We start from the raw sequence: 23,621 nt of genomic DNA, 5'->3' as shown, positions 1-23,621 counted from the left end.
GAGCATTTTTATCTCTTATTTTTATTGCTCATTGTATTTTAAAAACAACAGTGATGATGATACAAAAATACGTATTTAGGTTTAAATTGGTTAACTATCAAGAATCTTTGTAAATATGCCCTCAAATAAGAATACTGCTTATGAAATAATAATTGAGTTAAGTCACTATTATTAGGAAAGCATTTACTGAATACTCATTAGATAGCTGGCACTTCACTAGTTATAATGAGTTTATTAACCTGGCAGCATTACTCTGAAAAAGGGCAAATAAAAGTGGCCCCCCAAATTTTGCAACAGCCCTAAAACTATTAACATTAATAATGATGATTACAGAATTTAAAGAAATTGAACAATGCTTCTAATAAACTAGATTCTACATCTATCCTCGCTGCCTGAGTAATATTGGGGAAGTGCAATTATTCTTATTTATGCTCATAGTATCTTCCTTCTTCTAAAAGTTTAATTAAACTGGGCATTCTAGCCAAGGTACTAGAGTAATAATTTACCTATAAATTGGACTCTACTTAAACCTAAAAATTACTGTGTTCAGAAAACATGACCTGGCCCATTAAGCTAACAGGGTCGATGATTTGAAACTTGCAAGCTATTTTGGTAAAAAAAAATTAAATTAAATTAAATTAAAATAAAAAATAAAATATAACCAATAGAAATGTTCCCAGGCCTTTATTTCCCCCCACTGGTTTAATGTACGGAAACAGAAATAATCTTATTTCTCATTTCAGAAAGCTGTACTTACTGCCTGGAAGCAAATTGCTGTAGAGATGGAATAGATGATCGTATCTGCATGGGGAAAATAGGGAACCTTTCCTGCTTCAATACCTTTGAAATACATTGTCTGGAATGAAAAACAAACATAATCCAAGATTTATTAAAAAAAAAACAACACACACACACCACTTTAAATAGAATTAACAATACAGTGAAGCAATATATTCACTCCCTGTCTACAACTATTTTTTCTACCTTCTAAGTACTAATTATCCTTTCACAGCTCAAGTTACAGGTCGTATTATCTTCCATGACAGCGTTTAAGTGTCAGTCCTTGCCTTCCCGCGTTCCCTCACCCAAAACCTGAGATACCAGTAATAATACTTCTCTGTGAAATTGAGTAACCTTTTATTGCTACTTCTTTTATATCATTTATTCTTCAATGCTTTTTGTATAATGCTCAGGTCCTCCTTCTCTGCTACATCTATTTACTCATTCATTCATTCAACGTTTAATGGTGTTAATTAACTACATGCTGGGCACTATGCCAGGAGCTTGGGATTTAAAAATGAATACAATAACATCTAAGTTGGTGCATAACAGAAATAACTAATGCACTTAGATGTATAACCATGTATATACATTTATTGTGTGTGTGTGTGTGTATTTTTTTTTTGGCCCCCCTGAGAAGGGAGCAAACTACTCTGTCTAGGACAAAGGACCAGAGAATTTCAGAAATGGGTAAATTTGAGCAGTGCTTCTCAAACCACCCGTAGTGAAGAAACATTTTTTTTTTTAGAAATTCTAGTTGTCATGGCTTGTTGCTTTTACAATGCAATAAAAATAAATTACTAGAAAAGTAAATTTTAAAAACACAAAACTGAACCAAATTTTCACTCTTATATTCAAAAGACAAATTACTCTGTCAAGTTGTTATAAAAGTTTCCAAATGCTTGCTCTCAATTTCTATACTTATCTTGTCCTGAACTGATAACAAACAGTTCCTGGACTAGCACTAGTCTGCTGACTACGCTTCTAATAGTGTTGCCCCCTAAGAGGCACAAGATGGAAAAAGCAGGGGTAACAAGCTGGGTTAAAGTACACGATACGTATGAGGAAGGACCAGCCCATTTATATGGATAGAACATGGAGTAATTCTTGGCAACAGTTTCTCTGAAACATGGGAAAGCTAAAGTAGAACCAGTAAGAAAAGTGGAAAGAAGAACCAGCAGAGAACAGTGTTACAATCAGATGAAGGAAGGTTCAAGAAGACATGGGTGGTCCATGCCCTAAAGAACGTGGAATAATTTTTCCCCAAAAAGTTGTCTATACAGCTGGTTTTTATTTAATATTCATTATATAATAATATAGAATTTTATTAAAAAATTAACTTCAATCTGTAAGATAATGTACAAAGAGTTATAATCTACTTAGGAAGGAACATATACATGGGCCACCATTTTGAAAACACTATACGAGTATATTACAAGGTACAGGTATATTGTAGTATATTCATGTTGACAAAAATGAAATCTGGATATGGTAAAATGACATCATAGAAACATATGAAACAGGTATCTCTTGATATATGGAATAACTGTTTTCCTAATTTTTTATAATAAAACTTATCTATTGAACCATATTCTAAGTTAATGAAGGGGGGGAAACCATATCCTATACTTCTGTATGCTTACCAGCACACCTAGTACAGTAATGGGAACATAATAAGTATTCAATAAATATGTCTTGCAAATAATTTTTTCCAAGAAAAATGTTGTCTAGTCAGCTGACTTTTATTTAATATTCATTATTATAGTAATGCAGGATTTTAATATAAAATTAATTTCAATCACAGGAAAATGATTGCTTATTACACCAGAGTCATTCATTCCACAAAGGACACAGTAAGTTTAAATTTGTGATTTTCTGAATTAAAAAAAAAAAAATTCTCATCAGCATACTTTATATCCAGTTTCTTTTAACAAGATCAAATATGGCCTGCTGATATAAGAAGATAGCTATGCCACTGTTTGGCTTAAAAAACTCTAGCCAATTAAGGAAGCAGCTATAAAACACACGTTTTACAAACTACATCTTGATATTGGATTTCCCCTGTGTCAAAGAACGTATCTTTGCTAGCTAGGCGATGTGTTCTTTCTCTCTAATTTTTCTCTTCATTAGCAAGTCTTGTCAGTTCTATCTCCTAAATCCAAATTTGTATGTTTCTCTCCACCCCTACTGCTACTGTCCTGGCACTAGCTACAATCTCCCACCTGAGACAAACTGTTCTCCCAGCTTCCAGTCCTGCCTTTAGTCTATTCTTTATATAATGGCCAGAATGTTTTTTTCTTCTTAAAACATGAATTAAATCCTGTCATTTCCATGCTTAAAACTCTCCAATGACTTCCAATTGCACTGAGAAAAATATCAAACTCTCTTTCTCTTTGTCACACACACACACACACACACACACACACTTGAATAAAGCAAATATGTAATTCTCTTAATGTCATTAGGGACACAGATTTTCAGTGATGTAAAATTTTTAAGAAAATCAAACAAGTTAAATAAAAATCTGTAATCTTAACTTTGAATTAGAAATATCAATATGCTCATTACTTTCTCTTTCTCTAAAAACAAGGTGTGGGGGGAAGGATTCTCTAGCTCTGTTCACAGGAAAGGCCATGAAACCTTGGCTAGCCGGGGAGCAAGAAACTTCTAGTACCCAAATTGAATTCTCTAAATACCATTTCCCGCCAAAAGAAACTAGTGGTCTTTGGAGAAAAGTCTGATTCTGTGCCTGGGGCAGGAAATGTCCACAATGAGCCTGGAACATCTTGTTTTATCACAAAGCAAGAAAGCTACCAGAGATATAGGCATTATGTAAAGAAGAAACAGGAGCCAACTTTCAGAGGCTCTCATGGTCAAAGATAGGGCAATGACTGCAATGACTGGGTGGAAACAAATCAAATACGTTGAAATTCATGTCTTATAATGACACTTGAAAATAAAGACTCATAGATCAATTTTGCAAAATGCCAGAAACTAATTCATTCTGAATACCAGTAAAGAAAGGGAAGTAATCAAACATTTTATTATCCCTTTGTGAGCAAACAATTTCAGAGTAACCAAACAGTTGAAAAGGGAAAGTTCTTTTTAAAGAATTCTGACCAATAACTACTAAGAAGAAACAATTATAGATAAGACCATTTTGCAACTCTGAAAGAAATAATAAACCCTGGCAATGATTAACAATGGTTGCTAAAAAAATTAAGTGAAAGCCTAATAGGGAGTCTTATATTAGCTCTATTTTTTTATATTTATTTATGTTAGCTCTATTAACTCTGAGCCCACTGATCAATCTTAGCATCACAAAAAGGGAGACAACCAGACATTTCTGTGCTTCCTATTACGATGCAATGGGAACTCATACACACAGTTAATGTGAGCTATTTCAGTCCCTCTCCACCTTCTAAAAATTGAACCTGAATTGCTTAAGCCTCTGTTAACAGTTTACAGGAAATATGTGGGTTAAAGAAACATGTTAACACCACCAGTGAGGATACAATCAGCAAAATTCAGAATCTGGGATTTCCACAGAACTAATAACCAAGATCTTTAACAAATAAATGGCAAGGAAAAAAAAGAGGTGGGGAAGGAGAGTTGTATCAAAAAGTAAAAGAGACTCTGGATCCCAATTAAAGCAAGGAGACTGCAAAAAGACATCTGTGAGACAATCAGTGAGAATATAAGATCTAATCGGATATATATTAATATTAAAGAATTACTAGGTTTTTTTTAAATGTGTGAAAATGGTACTTTGATTATACTTTAATAGTACTACTGATCTGTTTGTTTTTAAGGAGTCTTTATCCTGAGTTGGAAGAAGTGATATAATGTCTGGTATTTGCTTCAAAATAATTCAGTATTTGTGGGGTTGGGGCAGTAGAGATGGAATGAGATTGCTCAAATGCTGTTAACCCTTGAAGCTGTATGATGGGTACGTAAGGGTTAGTTACTTTATTCTTTCTACACTTGTATATATTTGAAAATAACACACATAAAGAAAGAAGAAGAAATGGGAGAACCGACTTTGTAAATACTTGTATAAGATTGACTTGCTCTTCTAAATTGGGATATATATTCGTTGCTAAACCAGCTAGAAAAGCTCTTATATATGGAGATATACACGCATAATAATGTTTGCTTACCTCCACCAATTTGGAAGCTAAATACATGGAAATTGTTGTACTTTTATAAAACATCATTGATACTCCTGCCAAAAATCCTGAAACAACAAACAAAGCAAAACTGATCAAATCTCAAAGTATTTGTTAGTAAGTCACTCAGAAATGTCAATTCACTTAAGTAAGACAGAACTGATCAGCAGCACTGCCTTTTGTTATACAAAATCAAGGACAGGAACAGACTTGATGACATTAAAATGGGGTGAGTTTATGGGTATCATATATTCTTAAATTAAGAAACTGGCCTTCAGAGTCAGGAACACACTGTTCTGATACACATATTACAAGAAACTTTACATTCAAAATTTAACTATAATAACAATAGTGGTCTTAACAAATATAATGATTTTCAAAAATAATTTTTAAAGGCTACTGATATCATTTCTTAGTGGAAATATTTGTTAATCTATTCTTCTAACAGCTCAAATTACTTTTAGTGCTGTCATCACACTTCTCTCCCTAGTAGTGCCTTCGTTCTATAAATGGAAGACCAAGGCAGGGGGAGGCCTAGGATACTGTTAGCAGGTATAGTACTAATAAATATCTGAAAATTGTCAATTTAACTTAAGTAGCATGTATTCTGCAACTTGTAAAAATGTTAACCTTACGTTTTAATTTTTATGAAATTGTTTCTAAAAATATATATATATTTTATTAAACTATATGTCATGTACCCATGGCAAAAACAGAATACTTAAAGAAATAGAACTGCATTTCCATTAGTCACAACATTTTTTAAGTTTTATGTTCTTTTATGACACATTCCCTATGATTTCTGGCTTACAGCAGGCAGATACCCAAGTCATTATACTGCCCATTCAAGACACCTGATGGCAAGAACGCCTTGACAGGTTAAACTCTGCAAATGTAAAATGTTTGGACTAGTGCTTCAATAGGGATTCTATTACAGGGAAAGAGAGTTACATAGAAATCAGATGAATTTGGAAACTATTTCTGAGACATTCCTACAACTGATTGATAGAATAAGAACAACTCTGTTTTATCATTGCTTTACCAGCTATAATAGCATGCAGTTCATCATCCAAGTTTCTGACCCAGCGCAGGAAGCAACTAGTACCCTGTATCAAGAAGAAAATGCAATGACTTCAGTTGTTTCATCTCTAGAAAAGATGCATATAACATCTATAAGTCATTAGCTGACTGTGGAGGCAAATCGCTGATGCTATCTAAATCAAACTAAATGCATGATTGGGAAAATTATCAACAATAACCTGCAATAAAGTTATTGTTCTGGATAGACTCTATTAAGAAATTATACATAATATTTTTATTGTCATCGTTTTTCAAAATGAAAGCATAAATTCTACTTTGCCTAGATGTAGACTCACTCCCACTCCAGCAAGGAGAAAAGCTGGATAAACTACAAATCTAAGCCAGAATTCTATACTCAGATAAAATATTTTTCAATCCGAAGATGAAATAAAGACTTTCTCGGGTGGATAAACACTGAGAAAATTCATCACCTACAGACCTACATTACCAGAAATGTTAAAGGTAGTTTTGCAGGCAAAAGAAATATAATACCAGTTTAGATCTGTAAAAAGAAACGAGGACCTCTGAAGATGGCAAAATGAAGATAAATTTAGAAGTTTTTTTTTTAATATTGTTTATTTTTATAAAAATAAATTAACTCTCCAAAGAAGTGGTCAGAAAACTACAGCCCACTAGCCAGATCTGACCTGCCACCTGTTTTAGTATGGTTCATGAGCTAAGAATGTTTTTATACTTCTCAATGGATGAAGTAAATAAAAGACTAATATTCTGTGACATGTAAAAATCATATGAAATTTTAATTAAAGTGTGATAAAGTTTTATTCGAATATAGCTATGTGGGGCGCCTGGGTGGCTGAGTTGTTTAAGTGTCTGCCTCTGGCTCAGGTTATGATCCTAGGGTCCTGGGAACGAGCCCCACATCGGGCTCTCTGCTCAGCAGGGAGTCTGCTTCTCCCTCTCACTCTTCCTCTGTCCTCTCTCGCTCTCTCTCAAATAAATAAATAAAACCAAAAAAAAAAAAAAAAGAATATAGCTATGCTCCTTTATTTCTATATTGTCTATGGCTGTTTTCACACTACAACTGCAGAGCTGAGTAGCCATGACAGAGACCAATCACATTGTCCACAAAGCTTAAAATAGTTATCATCTGGCCCTTCATAGAAAATGTTTTCTGACTCCTGGTCTAAACCAAAAATGGTACAATGTATTAGGGGGTTAACACATGAAAAGATAAACGTATAACCACAAAGGACCTTAAGTATGCTGTTATAAGATTCTTACACTATACATGAAGTGGTATAATTTTGAAAAAATTGATGAATTTTAAATCTTTACTATAAAAGTTAAGGCATTTACTAAATTTAAAAAGAGGTGTAAAGAGTAAGCCAACAGTGAAGAATTAATTTAAAAATATTAAAAATTAATAAAAATAAAAAATAAAAAAAATATTTTTTAAATCCAGGAGGCAGAAAAAGAAAAAAAATAGTGGAACAAATACAAAACAATTAGCAAGAAGATAGATTTAAATTAAACCATATCAAAAAGTAAAGTAAGTCTAAACATACCAATTAATAGAGATTATCAAACTGGATAAAAAAGGAAGAACCAACTACATATCATCTAAAAGAAATCAACATTTAAATTGAAGCCACAGAAAGATTAAAGTAAAAGAATAGAAAGACTATATATCAAATATAATCAAAAGAAAAGTGGAGTAGCTATATTTGTATCAGACATTGCAGACTTCAGAGCAAGAATATTACCGGAAATAAAGAGGAACATTACAAAATGAAAGAAAGAGTCAGTTCACTAAGAAGACACAGAATAAATATGGATTGTTTCCCTGTCCTTCTCTTAATTACATTCTTACAAAGATGCTAATGGCATTGACAATTATATTTTAAATTGCATGTGGCCTTGGAACACACTGTGCCATTATTTTTTACACGAGATTTTCTGACCCAGTTATATTTTCTTTTTTTTTTTTTAAAGATTTTATTTATTTATTCGACAGAGACAGAGACAGCCAGCGAGAGAGGGAACACAAGCAGGGGGAGTGGGAGAGGAAGAAGCAGGCTCATAGCAGAGGAGCCTGATGTGGGGTTCGATCCCATAACGCCAGGATCACGCCCTGAGCCGAAGGCAGACGCTTAACTGCTGTGCACCCAGGCGCCCCATGACCCAGTTATATTTTCTGCAGTTTAAACCACTAGTTTGTATTACCTGAGCAAATAAATAGTAATAGAAATTAAAGCAAACAAAAACATGTTCTGAGATATACTGGATGGTGGAGAATAACCAACCTGGGATAAAAATGTTGGAGATAATCCACATGCAACACTTAAGAGTTTATGTTAAGAATAAATATAAACTCAATGACATGAGAAATGAAAAAGAGTATAAATATAAACACATAATTGCCAATATTCTGTCCTACTAACTCTTGTGTATTCAAAGACATTAGTAATGTTTCCTAGTCAAACCATATTGAAAATATTTTCAATATTAGTAATATTTCATAACAAGTAATTATAGTTTATCGCTTATTACTCCTGTTCTCCTGCCCATTTCAAAATACTTTGCCCACACCTACCTTTTTATGAGTAAACTTTTACATAAAATAATACATAACCATCTTACCCAAAATGACTGGAATTTAAGTTTCTCAGCATTAATTTTTTTTTTAGTTTTAAAACAATGTGTGTGTGGGTACGCATACAATTACCCTTAGTCAACACATTTTACCATTTGGAATCTACATTTAGATTTAGAATCTAAATTTTTGATGGTTTAATAAAATATCAGTAATATGATTTATATATGAGTGACTCCCATTAAACAAGACACCATTACTTAAAATTTCCGAATAGAGTGTAATGGATGATCCCTACAGAAGCGTTTAGGTGTGCGCTTATATGTGTGTGAGTGCGTATATAGGAACATGCAGAAAGGGTTGGAAGAAAGTTCACTATGGTTATTTGAGACAGTGCAGTAGGAATAGTGAGGAGGTCAAAGAGGGATCATAAGTCATTGCTTATATAAGCTACAAAAGAAAATCTTTACTGGCTCAAGTATTGATATCAGCTAGAAGGGGTCTGAAATATGTTTTTTTAATTATATTATGTTAGTTACCATACAGTACATAACTGGTTTTTGATGTAAAGTTCGATCATTCATTACTTGCGTATAACACCCAGTGCACCATGCAATACGTGCCCTCCTTACTACCCATCACCAGCCTATCCCCATTCCCCCACTCCCCTCATTGTGCCTCATTTTTTAAAAATATTTTTTATTATATGTTTAAATTAATAAGCAGGCAGTAAGTATGATTAAGAAATACAAATAGACCAGATACATTAATACCACTTTTGATATTAGAAATACCAAAAAGTTCATATTTTTTCAGTATCTACATTATTGAAAAAAAAGTCTTTGAGAATCTTTAATATTATGTATAAATGCACATATGTCTACACTTTCAAGCACATTAAGTAACACTTTAAAAGAAGAAATTTCTCCAACCCCAATTCCCAATATATTGTGTATATTTGGAGATGTTAAGATATTTATGAATATAACAGAAAGAAGTATTTAAAAAATGATATACGGGTAAAGGCCGTATCTCATTCTAATAATGGTCATGTTATTTATTTCCCATTTTTCTTTCCTCTTCTGAAAGGCTTACCTTGTATATACTAACAAAAGAGCCCAGAAAAGCTCCAAGCTGGAAGTTTTCTTTATTGTAGAAGAGAGAAAATAGCCGGGATGGCTGTGTAAACAGATGCCTGAATGCAGAGGGAATTCGGAGGCAGCATTGGATCAAGTATCCCACGCTAAACATTCTGATGAAACCCTAGAGAAAATTGGTATAAATTCTGATTTACATCCAAATTTCTAAGTCCGATAGATATAAATTTTACTGTCACAGAATCAAAACAGAACTCAAAATAAAAAACACAAGTTTATATCAAAGTATCTTCAAAATTAAGACTTAAAGACCTCAAACAATTTTAAAACAATTAATTTAAAATAAGGGTAAAATTTTTCAGTGACTATATTTCCTTTGATTTTCAAAAACATGCAAGTCTCACAAGCACTGGCCAAGCTTGTCTATGCACCAAACTTCCATTTCTTGGTATTCTGTTAACATTGTTAACACAGGATTTATAATTCCTAAACCACAACTGAATTTTAGGAACAAAAGCAGTCAAATTCAAAACAAAACAAAACAAAAAAACAGTTAACAAAACCAAATGCTTTTTGGAAATTTTAACAGAGAACTCTTCTTAATCATCACTGTAAGTAGGAATTCTTTTGATCGAAAAAATAATTTTATTTTTAGACCTTTGGTATCAACTTTTTAAATGATCAGGTTAAAAGAATTCTCCAAGAAAATAAAAAAATTATACCTAGGTTTTTATTTCTATGCTCAACAGTGTCAAGCTAAAACATCTCTAAGAAACATACCTTTAAAGTATACTAAACAAAACTTGAAAAAGCAAATCCACTACAAAGGCATACTTGCTGCCAACATTTTTCCATATTACCTGTAACCATCTACAGTGCAGAAGGGAACAGAGAGGATGGCTACTGTTGGTCAATTTCATTTCAGTATTTAGAGTAACGAAGTTTAAATGTCACTTCATACTGAGAGACTGAAAAATTACAATTAGCATAAAAGTAAATGTTATATAAAAGAATAGTATTTTACATGATTCAACCAATACATTGTAATACTGGTCTCCCATCCTCCTCCTCTCTCACCATCAGTGGGATGGAAAAAGGTCTACAGGCCTGCTAAATTCCAAAGGTCAGGTTTGTATCTTCCAAAGAGCAGCCTTCTTTTTTAGAAAAAAACTTAATTACTATAAAGAAACATTCATTAATTTACCTGAAACTATCTAATACCTGGTTAAAACATGAAAACTAAATTGTGTGACCAATTAGCATAAATTACCATGCATTTGCTTAACTGAAACTGCCTAGTATATGTTTCATGCATGAAGTGTTCACACTTTATCTTGCCATTAATAATCTCAACAATATTAATCTAAGGATTCAAGGATCACACTCATGTTCAATCTTTCCATGCTATTTTCAAGAGATCCACTCATCCTTCTATCCATTCACCCTTTCACGTATTCAGAAAATATTCACTGAAGGCCTCTTATGTGCCAAACACTACACTAGATCCTGGGGACAGAGTAGTGAAGAAGACACAAAGTTCTTGCCTTCATGGAGCTTCATGCTCATTAGAGAAAGAGCAAATAAGTGAATAAATAAAATAATTACAGATTACAGTAAGTGTTGTGCAGGAAATAATCAAAACTCTAGGAGGGAAATAATAGGCAGCCTATATTAAATTGGGTGGTAAGGGAAGATGATGGAGGATGTGACATTTAAAGAGAAAACAGAAGCAACTAGCATGAGGAAAACATTTCAGATAGCTTGGACAGAAAGCATAAAGACAACAGAGATTGGCAGTTACAAGGAACCAAAAAAAGTATGAATGGAGGATAGTGAGCTGCAGGGAAGGCTAATTCATATGAATATTTACTCAGGGATGTGATTTAACATGTGGTATAACTGAGCTGATGGAAGGATGAGGTGCACTGTCAAAATATTGTACTACGTAAATTCCTCACCTACAGGTCTCCAAATAATTTTACATTCATGGACAATATTCCAATTTATACATAAACTGCCAAGTTTATAGGACTGGTACACATTTGAAACAATGACTAGATATTTTCCTTCCTCAGCAATTCTCCCTAACTTTCTCATATAATCTTTTTTTCATATCACTTCCCCTCTTCCCAAACTTTCTCAAATACCTCTGATTAAATCAGACTATTTCTCTTAGTTCCCCTCCTGAAGTCTCCCCTTAAATCAGAATTATATCCATTTGGAGGGAATAACTCCTCTCTGGGAGCTGGCAGACCCTGAGGGCTGCCAGCAACATTGCGTCCCCCCGCCAGCGTACAAGCGGGACAGGAAATCAGATGTGGAAGAAGTGTATCAGAAACCACTGCACAACTGAAAAAGTACTCTACTGCTTTAACCTCTGTTCATATCATCAGGGACTCTAAGGGTAAGTGTTGGCTTGGGTATATGCCACCATCAGTATCAGACCACAGGCATTCACATTCAGAAGCACTAATGTGATACAGTCTCCCTTCCCAAGAGTGACTGCCAGGAGGCTATTTTTGGGGGGTGCTATACAACTTCCCATCATCAAATGAGGGGGCATCAGCTATTATAAGGAAGAACATAAACTTTTTAAAGCTTCAGGATTGTGAGAGCCCCACCCTAAACTAAAGAACTTGTAGCAGGTGGTGCCGCCTGTGCCCAACTAGCTGCAATGAAAATAACTTCCTCCCCAGCAGTGGTGAGGGAGGATGGGAGGACGACAGGCACAGAGCGGGGATGGGCGAGGAGAGACACTCTACCACAAAAATATGTTAGGGAGGAAGGAATTTATACCAGTGGGCATAGCTAACTTCCTTCACGTAGAGCAACTGTGGACATACTCCAGTTACCTCCATGCCTTAAAAAATGTAAGTCCAACACCAGATGCCACTGTACCAGACTGTGCACAGGGTATGTGTGTGATTGTTAATCCAATAGTACACAGCATACTCCAGGGACCTTGCTCTAGAATGTACTTTAATGAGAATACGTTACAAAATATAAATTTTAATAACTTTATTTTTCTGCCTTTTTTGCTGTTGTTGCTTCACCTTCTCTTCTACTTTGAAAGTTTTACATTAATTTTTTTCAAAGATTTTATTTATTTATTTGAGACAGAGCGAGAGAGAGAGAGAGAGAGAGAGAGAAACATGAGCAGGGGAGAGGGGCACAAGGAGAGGAAGGGCGAGAAGCTGAGCAAGGAGCCCAATGTGGGGCTCAATTCCAACACCATGAGATCATGACCTGAGCCAAAGGCAGACACTTAACTGACTGAGCCACCCAGGTGCCCCTTCACTAATTTTTAAATAAGCAAATTTTAAAATTAATTAACCAAGGATCTGGTAAATGAATACTAAAAGCTAAATTGTTATCTATTTTTCACAAGTTTTGTATTCTTCAAGTCGGATGCAAAGAATGATAGCAATTACTATCTATTTTTTCACTTACTTTGAAATCATGCTTTAAGTAAAAAGTTATTTCCTTTTTTTTTCTAAAGAATTTATTTATTTATTTGACAGAGAGAGACAGCCAGCGAGAGAGGGAACACAAGCAGGGGGAGAGGGAGAGGAAAAGGCAGGCTCCTAGCAGAGGAGCCTGATGTGGGGCTTGATCCCAGAATGCTGGGATCACGCCCTGGGCCAAAGGCAGATGCTTAACGACTGTGCCACCCAGGCGCCCCTAAAAAGTTATTTCCATTCGGGGCGCCTGGGTGGCTCAGCCAGTTGAGTGTCTGACTTCGACTCAGGTCATGATCTAGGGTCCTGGGATGGAGCCCAGCATCTGGCTCTGCGCTCAGTGGGGAGTCCGCTTCTCCCTCTCCCTCTGCCCCTTCCCCTACTCACGGTTTTTCTCTCTAAGAAATAAAATCTTTAAAAAGTTATTTCTATACATATTCCCCATAGTTAATAGTGATAATTTTATATACTTACTTTAATGCAATAAGAGATGCAATTATCTTCATAGTGTTTGCAACATCTGTGCCTTGGTCCATGCTTACATCTGAAATAAAACAAAAATAATAAATGATGTGTGTGTGTAGATGTGCTTAAAACTCTCTAACCAAAAAAGGAGAAAACATCATCTACTTGTTTCTAAATGCATGCATCTTTTGGTTTCTTAGGACATAAAAAAGCAAAGATAACAGATTTTTTTTTCTTTTCAGTTCACCATTTGACACAGTGTATAAAATATGTGACTGCAGTCAAAACACTTAAATGCGGAACAGAAAAAACATTGGTAAATATTTGTGACTAAATATAAAAAATATGTATATATTATCTTTATACTCTGCCAAATCTTCTGGAAGCTTTAAGTTGCTTACTGTAGTGTATAATGGTCATAAATCACCCATGAAGTCAGTACTTGAGCAACAATCTAACGAGAAAGTGCTCAGGTTACAGGAATTTATACTTAATTATATTTGAGGGAAAACATCTGGAAAAGAAACATGATACAGTATTAGAACTCAAAATTCAGTTTTTAAAACAAATACAGTAATAGATCATGTGGGAATTCAAAAGTATGTTATTTGTGATTTAAATGCAAACCACTTGGTCCTCCAGCATTTAGCATATGTTTCTTCTGGGGGGACTACTGTTCAAGACACACAGATTTTTAATTATTTGGTATGTTGACTCCAGGACTATATATTCACTTGAGGCGTAAAAAGGTAAGTAAAATATCTAACATGGGTCTGGCTCTCTCCCCTTTTCTCTGTGAAGCATTCATGTTCCGAAAGGAGTAGGCCTCGTAACTCTTGCAGACTGCAGCTAATTAGCTTCATGGTTGAAACACAGTAACTTTTTCATTTGTAACAATAATTCGTAGAGTGATATTCTGGCTCCACATCTCTCTAATTCCATTTGCAAACTGATTAGCAAAACCCTTGTGGAAATCCAATTCTGCACCACAGCTGGAGAATACAGGCAGCCTTTCACAGACAAGGGTGACAACAGGAGCTCCTACTGACCGTAGCCCTTATGTCATCAGAATGATGGGACGTATCTGGCCATGTGAAGTTGAGGAATTAAAGCTGGGGCCTAAAAGAAGTGAATCAGAGAAGGGTGGCCGTAAGTAAACCACCACTCTTCATACTGCTAGTGTCCTCTTCAAGACATTCCTCAGCCAGTGCTACTGGAACTACACAGAAATCGTTAAACCCTCTTTGCTAGTGAAGTTAAATTCTGGTATCAGCTATACTGTCATTTAATCTTCCCTCAGTCTGTTATTAAAACTTCTCAAAACCTGGACTACCCATCTCCTGTCTTACCCTGCATCTGCTTCCATAGCAGTGGACTCACTGAGCTCACTCTGACAAGTTCTGCCGTGACCTGATTAGTTCCGATACCCAAGGCATCGATTACCCACATAATACATTCTCTGCATTCTCCTCATGATTTCCATGAATAGGGATTCCCTGTCTCTTTTCTCCACTCAGGTGATCCGTAACTATTTTGAACTTGCTTAAGAAGTTCATTACCAATCGCACTAGTGGGTATTTACCCAAAAATTACAAGACACTAATTCAAAGGGATATATGCACCTCTATGTTTATTACAACTATATTTACAATAGCCAAATTATGGAAGCAGCCCATGTCCATTGAAGAATGGATAAAAAAGAGGTGGTATACACACACACACACACACACACGCCCGCACACACACACATATACACACAATGTAATATTATTCAACCATATATTATTCATATGTGGAAGTTAGGAAACAAATGAGCAAAAAAAAAAAAAAAGAGGAAAGAGAGAGACTAACCAAGAAACAGAATCTTAACTCTAGAGAACAAACTGCTGGTTATCAGAGGAGAGGTAGGTAGGGATATGGGTGAAACAGGTCACGGAGATTAAGGAGTGCACTTATCATGATGAAAAAATAATAAAACAAAAAAAGATATACATAATCTTTTTTTAAAGTTCACTACCACAATTATTCCTGCCATCTGTTATTCCCTCCCTGCCTCTTACCTTCTGTATGTGGTATATACTAAAATGGAGACAAAGTCTTTAAATTCAGTAAAAAAATTTTGAGCACCTACTCTGTGCTCATGTATGTAAGGCAACTCATATGTTATTTCATTTAATAGACGCAACACTCCTTAAAAGAGATCATTAACCCAACTTAACAGATGAGGACTTTAGGGTCCAGAGTGGTTAAATCACTTGCCCAAAGTCACAAAGCCAGCAGGGGTAAAATGAGAGTCTAAGACAGGTCTGATTTATGACTTCAGCTTCCCATAACTGATCCCTAACTTTCTATATTTACTATTCATTTAACACTCTCTAAAATACCACTACCAAGATTATTTTTATTAACTGATATTCTAATTTTTAATCACTAAACTAATTTTCTTAAATATCTATACTTGAAATGCAAGTAATATTTGTATGAAATTCAGACTTCTTTGTATAATATACAAATAAAGATGTTTTATTCCATTTCCAAAGCCCTGAAAATTTCTACTCTTACAAAAAAACCTTTATGTAAGGTTTGCTCCTTATTATTCCTGTGTCCCAGAACTTTTCTTTCTCCTTCCCACATTTGGGATGTTTGATTAGTGCTTATTAACCTGTTTCATAAAGTTCCCCATTCTAACCTCCCGCAACTGTGTCTAGTTTGACATAGAAAACTATTACAAATTCATATAAATCTATTTGAAATATAAAACTCCATGTGCTGTTTCCGGTAAGATATATATATATATATAATATATATATATATATATATAGTAACAAAGTATGCTAAATATCAAGGTGAAAAACTTACACTGAATCCACAAGTTTCCTGATTAGAGCAATTATATTCGTTCTTCTTGGCTTTTCTTCATGTTTCTCTGTCTTTTGTTCCACTTTTGCATATGCTGCTTCTGGTGAATAAGAATGTGTGGGAATTTCTTCCTTCCCTACAATAAACCTAAAGAAAAGAGCACAATGTGAGGTATTTTCACCTTAAAAAAAAATAAATAAATAAAAGGAAAAAGACAATAAGGAAAAAAACGCCCTGATTCTGTTAATATACAAATACATTTTAGAGAGTACCTTATCATTTGAAATAATGTTTTTCAAAATTTACATAAAATCTTATCCTTTATATACAGGTTTTAAAATCTGAATACTTAGAAAATGTTGACAGCCATTTCTTTAATAATGGAAATTCTTCTATTAAGTTTTATATTTTAGTTTCAGCATAGTTAATATATAGTGTTATATTAGTTTCAGGTGTACAATACACTGATTCAACAATTCCACACATTATTCAGTGTTCATCACAATAAGCGTACTATTAATCCTTCACCTATTTCACCCATCCCCCCACCACCTATCCTCTGGTAACCATCAGTGTGTGCTCTATAGCTGAGTCTGTTTCTTCGTTTGTCTCACTGTCTCATTTTTTCCCTTTGCTCATTTGTTTAATTTCCTAAATTCTACATATGTGTAAAATAATATGGTATTTGTCTTTCTCTAGCTGGCTTATTTCACTTAGCATTATACTCTCTTGCTTCATCCATGTTGTTGCAAATGGCAAGATTTCATTCTTTTTTGTGGCTCAGTAATATTGTGTTATATATATATATATATATATATATATACACACACACACACATATACACACATATACACACATACACACACACACATGTGTGTGTGTGTATATATATATATATATATATATATATATATATATATATATCTCCTCTTCTTTATCCATTCATCTATTGATGGACACTTGAGCTGCTTCCATAATTTAGCTATTGTAAATAATGTTGCAATAAACATAGGGGTACATGTGTCTCTTTGAATTAGTGTTTCTGTATTTTTGGGGTAAATATCCAGTACTGCGATTACTAGATTGTAGGGTAGTTCCATTTTCAACTTTCTGGGGAATCTCTATACTATTTTCCAGCATGGCTGTAGCATTTTGCATTCCGACAAACAGTGCAAAAGGGTTCCTATTTCTCCACATCCTTGCCAACACCTATTGTTTCCTGTGTTTTTGATTTTAGCCATTCTGACAGGTATTAAGGTGATAACTCATTGTAGTTTTGATTGGCATTTCCCTGATGATCATTGATGGTATCTTTTCATGTGTCCGTTGGACATCTGGATGTCTTCTTTGGAGAAATGACTGTTTGTGTTGTCCGCCTATTTTTAAATTGAATTATTTGCTTTTCAGGTGCTACATCCAACGTCAGAGAAGTTACTGCCTATGCTCTCTTCTAGGATTTTTGTGGTTTTATATCTCACATTTAGGTCTTTAATCCATTTTGAATTTAACTTTGTATATGGTGTAAGCCAGTGGGCCAGTTTCATTCTTCTGCGTGTTGCTGTCCAGTTTTCCCAACACCATTTGTCGAAGAGACTGTCTTTTTCCCATTGGATATTCTTTCCTGCTTTGTCAAAGATTAACTGACCATATAATTGTGAGTTTACTTCTGGGTTTTCTATTCTGTTCCATTGATCTATGTGCCTATTTTGTGCCAGTACCATACTGTTTTGATTACTACAGCTTTGTAGTATAACTTGAAGTCTGGAATTGTGACACCTCCAACTTTGCTTTTCTTTTTCAAAATTGTTTTGGCTATTCGGGGTCTTCTGTGGTTCCAATCAAATTTTAGGATTGTTTGTTCTAGTTCTGTGAAAAATGTTGTTCGTATTTTGATAGGGATAACACTAAATCTGCAGATTGTGTACAGTTGTGTAGTATGGACACTTTCATAATATTTGTTCTTCCAATCCATGAGCACAGATTATCTTTCCACTTGTTTGTGTGGAAACCTCAACATCTTTTAGCAATGTTTTATAGTTTTCAGAGTACAAATCTTTTACCTCCTTCCTTAAGTTTATTCCTAGATATCTTATTACCTTTGGTGCAATTGTAAATGGGATTGCTTTCTTAATTTCTCTTTCTGTTGCTTCATTATTAGTATATAAAAATATCAAGAATTTCTGTTTGTTGATTTGGTATTGTGCAATCTTACTGAATTCACTTATCAGTTCTAGTAGCTTTTTGGTGGAGTCTTTAAGGTTTTCTATATATAGTACCATGTCAAATGCAATAGAGAAAGTTTTACTTCTTCCTTAACAATTTGGATGCCTTTTCTTCTTTCCTCTTTTCTGATCAACGTGGCTAGGACTTCCAGTACTATGTTAAATATGAGTGGTGAGAGTGGACATCTCTGTCTTGTTCCTGACCTTAGGGGAAACGCTCTCAGTTTTCCATTTGAGTATTATGTTAGCTGTGGGTTTTTCATTTATGGCCTTTATTATGTTGAGGTGTTCCCTCTAATCCTACTTTGTTGAGGGTTTTTATCATGAATGGATGTTCTATATTATAAAATGTTTTTTCTGCATCCATTGAAATGATCATTTTGTTTTTATTCTTTCTTTTATTGATATGATGAATCACACTGATTGACTTGTGAATACTGAACCACCCTTGCACCCCAGGAATAAATTCCACTTGATTCTGGTGAATGAATTTTTAATGTATTGTTGGGTTCAGTTTGCTAACATTTTGTTGAGAATTCTTGCATCTGTGTTCAAAAAGAGATATTGACCTGTATTTTTTTTTTTTTTTTGTAGTGTCTTTATCTAGCTTTGGTATCAGGGTAATGTTGGCTTCGCAGAATGCATTAAGAAGTTTTCCTTCCTCTTCTATTTTTTGGAATAGTTTGAGGAGAATAGTTAACTCTTCTTTAAATATTTGGTAGAATTCGCCTGTGAACCATCTGGTCCCAGACTTCTGTTTGCTAGGACATGGGTTAACATTCTCTTACAATCTTTTTGTATTTCTGTGCTGTCAGTTGTTATTTCTTCCCTTTCATTTCTAATTTTATTTATTTGAGTCCTCTTTTTTTATGAATCTGGCTAAAGAGTTACGATTTTGTTGATCTTTTCAAAGAACTAGCTCCTCATTTCACTGATCTGTTCTACTGTATTTTTAGTTTCTACTTTGTTTATTTCTGCTCTAATCTTTATTATTTCCTACCTTCTACTGCCTTCTGGCTTTGTTTGTTGTTCTTTCTCTAGTTCTTTTAGATCTAAGCTTAGACTGGCTGTTTATTTAGGATTTTTCTTGCTTCCTAAGGTAGGCCTATATTGCTATAAACTTTCCTCTTAGAACAGCTTTTGCTGTATCCCAGATTTTGGACTACTGTATTGGCATTTTCATTTGTCTCCATGTATTTTTAAATTTCATCTTTGATTTCTTGGTTGACCCATTCACTGTTTAGTACTATGTTATTTAACCCCTACGTATTCATGTGTTTTTCATGTTTTTCTTGTGCTTGATTTCTACTTACATAGCATTGTGGTCAGAAAAGATGTATTTTTACGACTTCAATCTTTCTGAATTTGTTGAGACTTGTTTTGTGGTCTAATATGTGATCTATTCTGGAGAATGTTCCGTGTGCACTTGAAAAGAATGTCTATTCTGCTGTCTTAGGATGGAATGTTCTGACTATATCTGTTAGATCTGGTCCAATGTGTCATTCAAAACCACTGTTTCTTTGTTGATTTTCTGCTTGATCTATCCATTGATGTAAGTGAGGTGTTGAAATCCTCTACTATTATTATTGTATTATTATTGATCATTTTCTTTATGTTTGTTATTAACTGCTTTATGTATTTATTTGGGTGCTCCCATGTTGGGTTCATAAATATTTACAACTGTTATATCTTCTTGTTGAATTGTACTGTTTATGATTATATAGTGTCCTTCTTTGTCCCTTGTTATAGCCCTTGTACGAAAGTCTATTTTGTTGATATAAATTGCTACTCAGGCTTTCTTTTCACTTCAATTTGCATGATAAATGTTTCTCCATCCCTTCACTTTCAGTCTGTGTCTTTAGGTCTGAAATGAGTCTCTGGTGGGCTGCATATAGATGGGTCTTGCTTTTTTATCCATTCCATCACCATGTACCTTGACTGGAGCATTTAGTCCATTTACATTCAAAGTAATTATTGATATGCATGTATTTATTGCCATTTTGTTACTTGACCTATGGTTATTTTTATTGTTCCTTTCTTCTCTTGCTCTCTTCCGCCATGATCTGTTGGCTTTCTTTAGCAAAATATTTGGATTCATTATTCTTTACAAATTTATTACTGTTTTTGATTTGTAGTTACCATTAGGTTTATATATAACATCTTCTGCATATAGCAGTCTATGCTTAGTTAATGGTTGCTTAATTTTGAACTCATTCTTTACTCCTCTCCTCTCCACATTTCAGATATTTGGTATCATATTTTACATCCTTTTATTTTGTGCTTCTTGACTGATTTTTATGGATTTTTTTTGTTTTGTTTTCTGTGTTTCCTCTTTTTTCTTACTCTTATGATTTTTGTGTTCCTCTTATAAAGCTCCCCTTAGCATTTCTTGTAGGGCTGGTTTAGTGGTTCTGAATTCTTTTAACTTTTGTTTGTCTGTGAAACTCCTTCTATTCTGAATGACAGCCTTGCTGGATAGAATATTCTTGGCTGCAGATCTTTCCCTTTGAGCACTTTCATTATCTTGTACCAGTCTTTCTGGTCTGCAAAGTTTCTGCTGAAAAATCAGCTGATAGCCTTATGGGGTTTCCTGTGTATATAACTGTCTTCTTTTACAGTCTTTAAAATTCTTTCTTTATTACTATTTTTTACCATTTTAATTACTATGTGTCTTGGTGTGAACCTCCTTAGGTTGAATTCTAACGGGGGAATCTCTGTGCCCCTGAATCAGGATCTCCGTTTCCCTCCCAAGATTTGGGTGGTTTTCAGCTATTACTTCTTCAAATACATTTTCTGCCCCCCCTTTCTCTCTCTTCTCCTTCTGAGATCCCTATAATGTGAATGCTATCATGTTTGATGGAGTCACTGAATTTTCTAAGTCTATTCTCATTATATAGTATTTATTTGTCTCTCACCTGTTTAGCTTGATTGCTTTCCATTACTTTATCCTCCAGGTCACTTATAGGCTCCTCTGCTTCCTGTAGCCTACTGTTTATTCCATCTATTATATTTTTAATTTCATTTATTGAGTTCTCCATCTCTGATGTTATTTTTTATCTCTTTGTCAAGAGTTTCACTGATGTCTTCTACCCTTTTCTGAAGTCCACTGAGTATCTTTATGATCATTACTTTAAATTCTCTATCAAGCATCTTACTTTTTTCTGTTTCACTTAATTTCCTGCTGTGATTTTGTCCTGTTCTTTCATTTGAGACATATGCTTCTGTTTCCTCACTTTGTCTATCTCTCTGTGTCAGTTTCTATGTGTTAGGAAAGTCAGCTACATCTTCTGCTCTTGAAAGTAATGGCTTCATGAAGAAGAGGTCCTGTAGTGCTTTGCAGTGTAGTGTCCCCCGTTCACCAGAACCTGGCACTTCAGGGGAATCTTCTGTTTGCGCTGCTTGTGTCGTATCTGAGTCATTTTTTCTTTCAGTCCAGACATCTTCATTGACTCTGTACCGGTTGCGGGCTTTACTTGCTCTCTGTGGCATTAGTGAGACACAGTCTGCAAGCTCTGAGGAGGTGTCATTCAGTCATTGCGGGAGAACTTGGGGGCAGGGCAGTAGTGTTAGCAAACTGAGCTCAGGGCTGAGGTCAGCAGGCTTGGAGTGTGCCAGTCCTCAGCAGAACGCATGGGCAAGGCACACTGCTAGCATGTTAGGTAGCAAGTGTCTGCACAGTGCCTCCCACAGGTGGCCCTATGTTTATGCTGCATGGCAGGGGAGGAAAATGGTGCCTCCCACCTCCTTTGTTCCCAGAGACGTCCCCCAACAGTATAAACAGATCTTCCTCCTGTTTGTCCCAGGCACTATGCAAACTGTTGTTTCTATGTTGCCTCTCTGTAAGGGAGGGACCCAGCTACAGTCACTCTCCCATCTTGCCCAGTGCTGAGTCAGCTGACTTTTTAAGCTCCAGGCTCCAAATCCTGCTGGTTATACAAACTCATGGAATTCAGCCCCCCTCGTTTTCAAAGCCAGATGTTATGGGGATTTGTCTTCCAGTTTGGGCTCCATAGTATGTGAGAGACCATTTCTTTCCCCTCTCTACACCTGCAGCATCCTCCCTCCTGTGGGGCAGCTCCCAACTACTATTTCTACCCTTTGTAACCTCTCAGATGCAGCTCTTTTTTTTCCCTCTAAAGATGTTATTTATTTATTTGAGAGAGAAAGAGATGGAAAGCACAGAGGGAGAGTGAGAGGGAGAAGCAGACTCCCCACTGAGCAGAAAGCCCAATATGGGGCTCGATCCCATGACCCAAGATCATGACCTAGTGGAAGGCAGACGCTTAACCAACTAAGCCACCGAGGTGCCCCTCTCAGATGCAGCTTCTTTACATTTAGTTGTGAAGTTTGTTCTTCCCATCTTTGGATTGCTCTCTAGTATATTTACATGGATGTGAGTGATATCTAGTTGTCAACATGGGATGGGGTGAGCTTAGGGTCCTCCTAACTCCACCAACTTCCTAAGCTTCCCAACAATGCAGGTATTTTTTTTTTTTTAAGATTTTATTTATTTAACAGAGAGAGAGACAGCCAGCGAGAGAGGGAACACAAGCAGGGGAGTGGGAGAGGAAGAAGCAGGCTCCCAGCAGAGGAGCCCAATGTGGGGCTCGATCCCAGACTGCTGGGATCACGCCCTGAGCCGAAGGCAAATGCTTAATGACTGAGCCACCCAGGCGCCCCAACAATGCAGGTATTTTAAATCAAATTAACCAAGTAAAATATAGCATAACACTTTTACAATACACCCTTTTAACTTAAGTTACCACTTTTTTAAGATATTACACATCTTAAAGTTCTTTCAAACAAAAAAGCAGATGAGGGGCGCCTGGGTGGCTCAGTTGTTAAGCGTCTGCCTTCGGCTCAGGTCATGATCCCAGGGTCCTGGTATCGAGCCCCGCATCGGGCTCCCTGCTCAGCAGGAGGCCTGCTTCTCCCTC

General features: G+C 35.4%; 1 protein-coding gene across 2 annotated transcripts in view; it reads right to left on the bottom strand.

The window, feature by feature from the left end:
- Positions 1–23,621, bottom strand: part of TMEM135 (transmembrane protein 135) — a 248,623-nt gene that overhangs the window by 6,595 nt on the left and 218,407 nt on the right. For both annotated transcript variants that reach the window (XM_045815551.2, XM_045815552.2), the window contains 6 exons: positions 16,463–16,609; positions 13,613–13,682; positions 9,679–9,846; positions 5,992–6,055; positions 4,941–5,017; positions 758–856 (listed from right to left, as the gene is read on the bottom strand). In XM_045815551.2, the coding sequence (XP_045671507.1) occupies positions 758–856; positions 4,941–5,017; positions 5,992–6,055; positions 9,679–9,846; positions 13,613–13,682; positions 16,463–16,609 (625 nt within the window). The remainder of the gene's footprint in view (positions 1–757; positions 857–4,940; positions 5,018–5,991; positions 6,056–9,678; positions 9,847–13,612; positions 13,683–16,462; positions 16,610–23,621) is intronic.

This window comes from Ursus americanus, chromosome 16 (assembly GCF_024610735.1).
Source record: "Ursus americanus isolate L20-20 chromosome 16, mUrsAme1.1.p, whole genome shotgun sequence".
NCBI classification, from domain to species: domain Eukaryota; kingdom Metazoa; phylum Chordata; class Mammalia; order Carnivora; family Ursidae; genus Ursus; species Ursus americanus.
The sequence above is the reverse complement of the archived record's forward strand: the minus strand, read 5'-3'. Positions and strand labels throughout refer to the sequence as shown.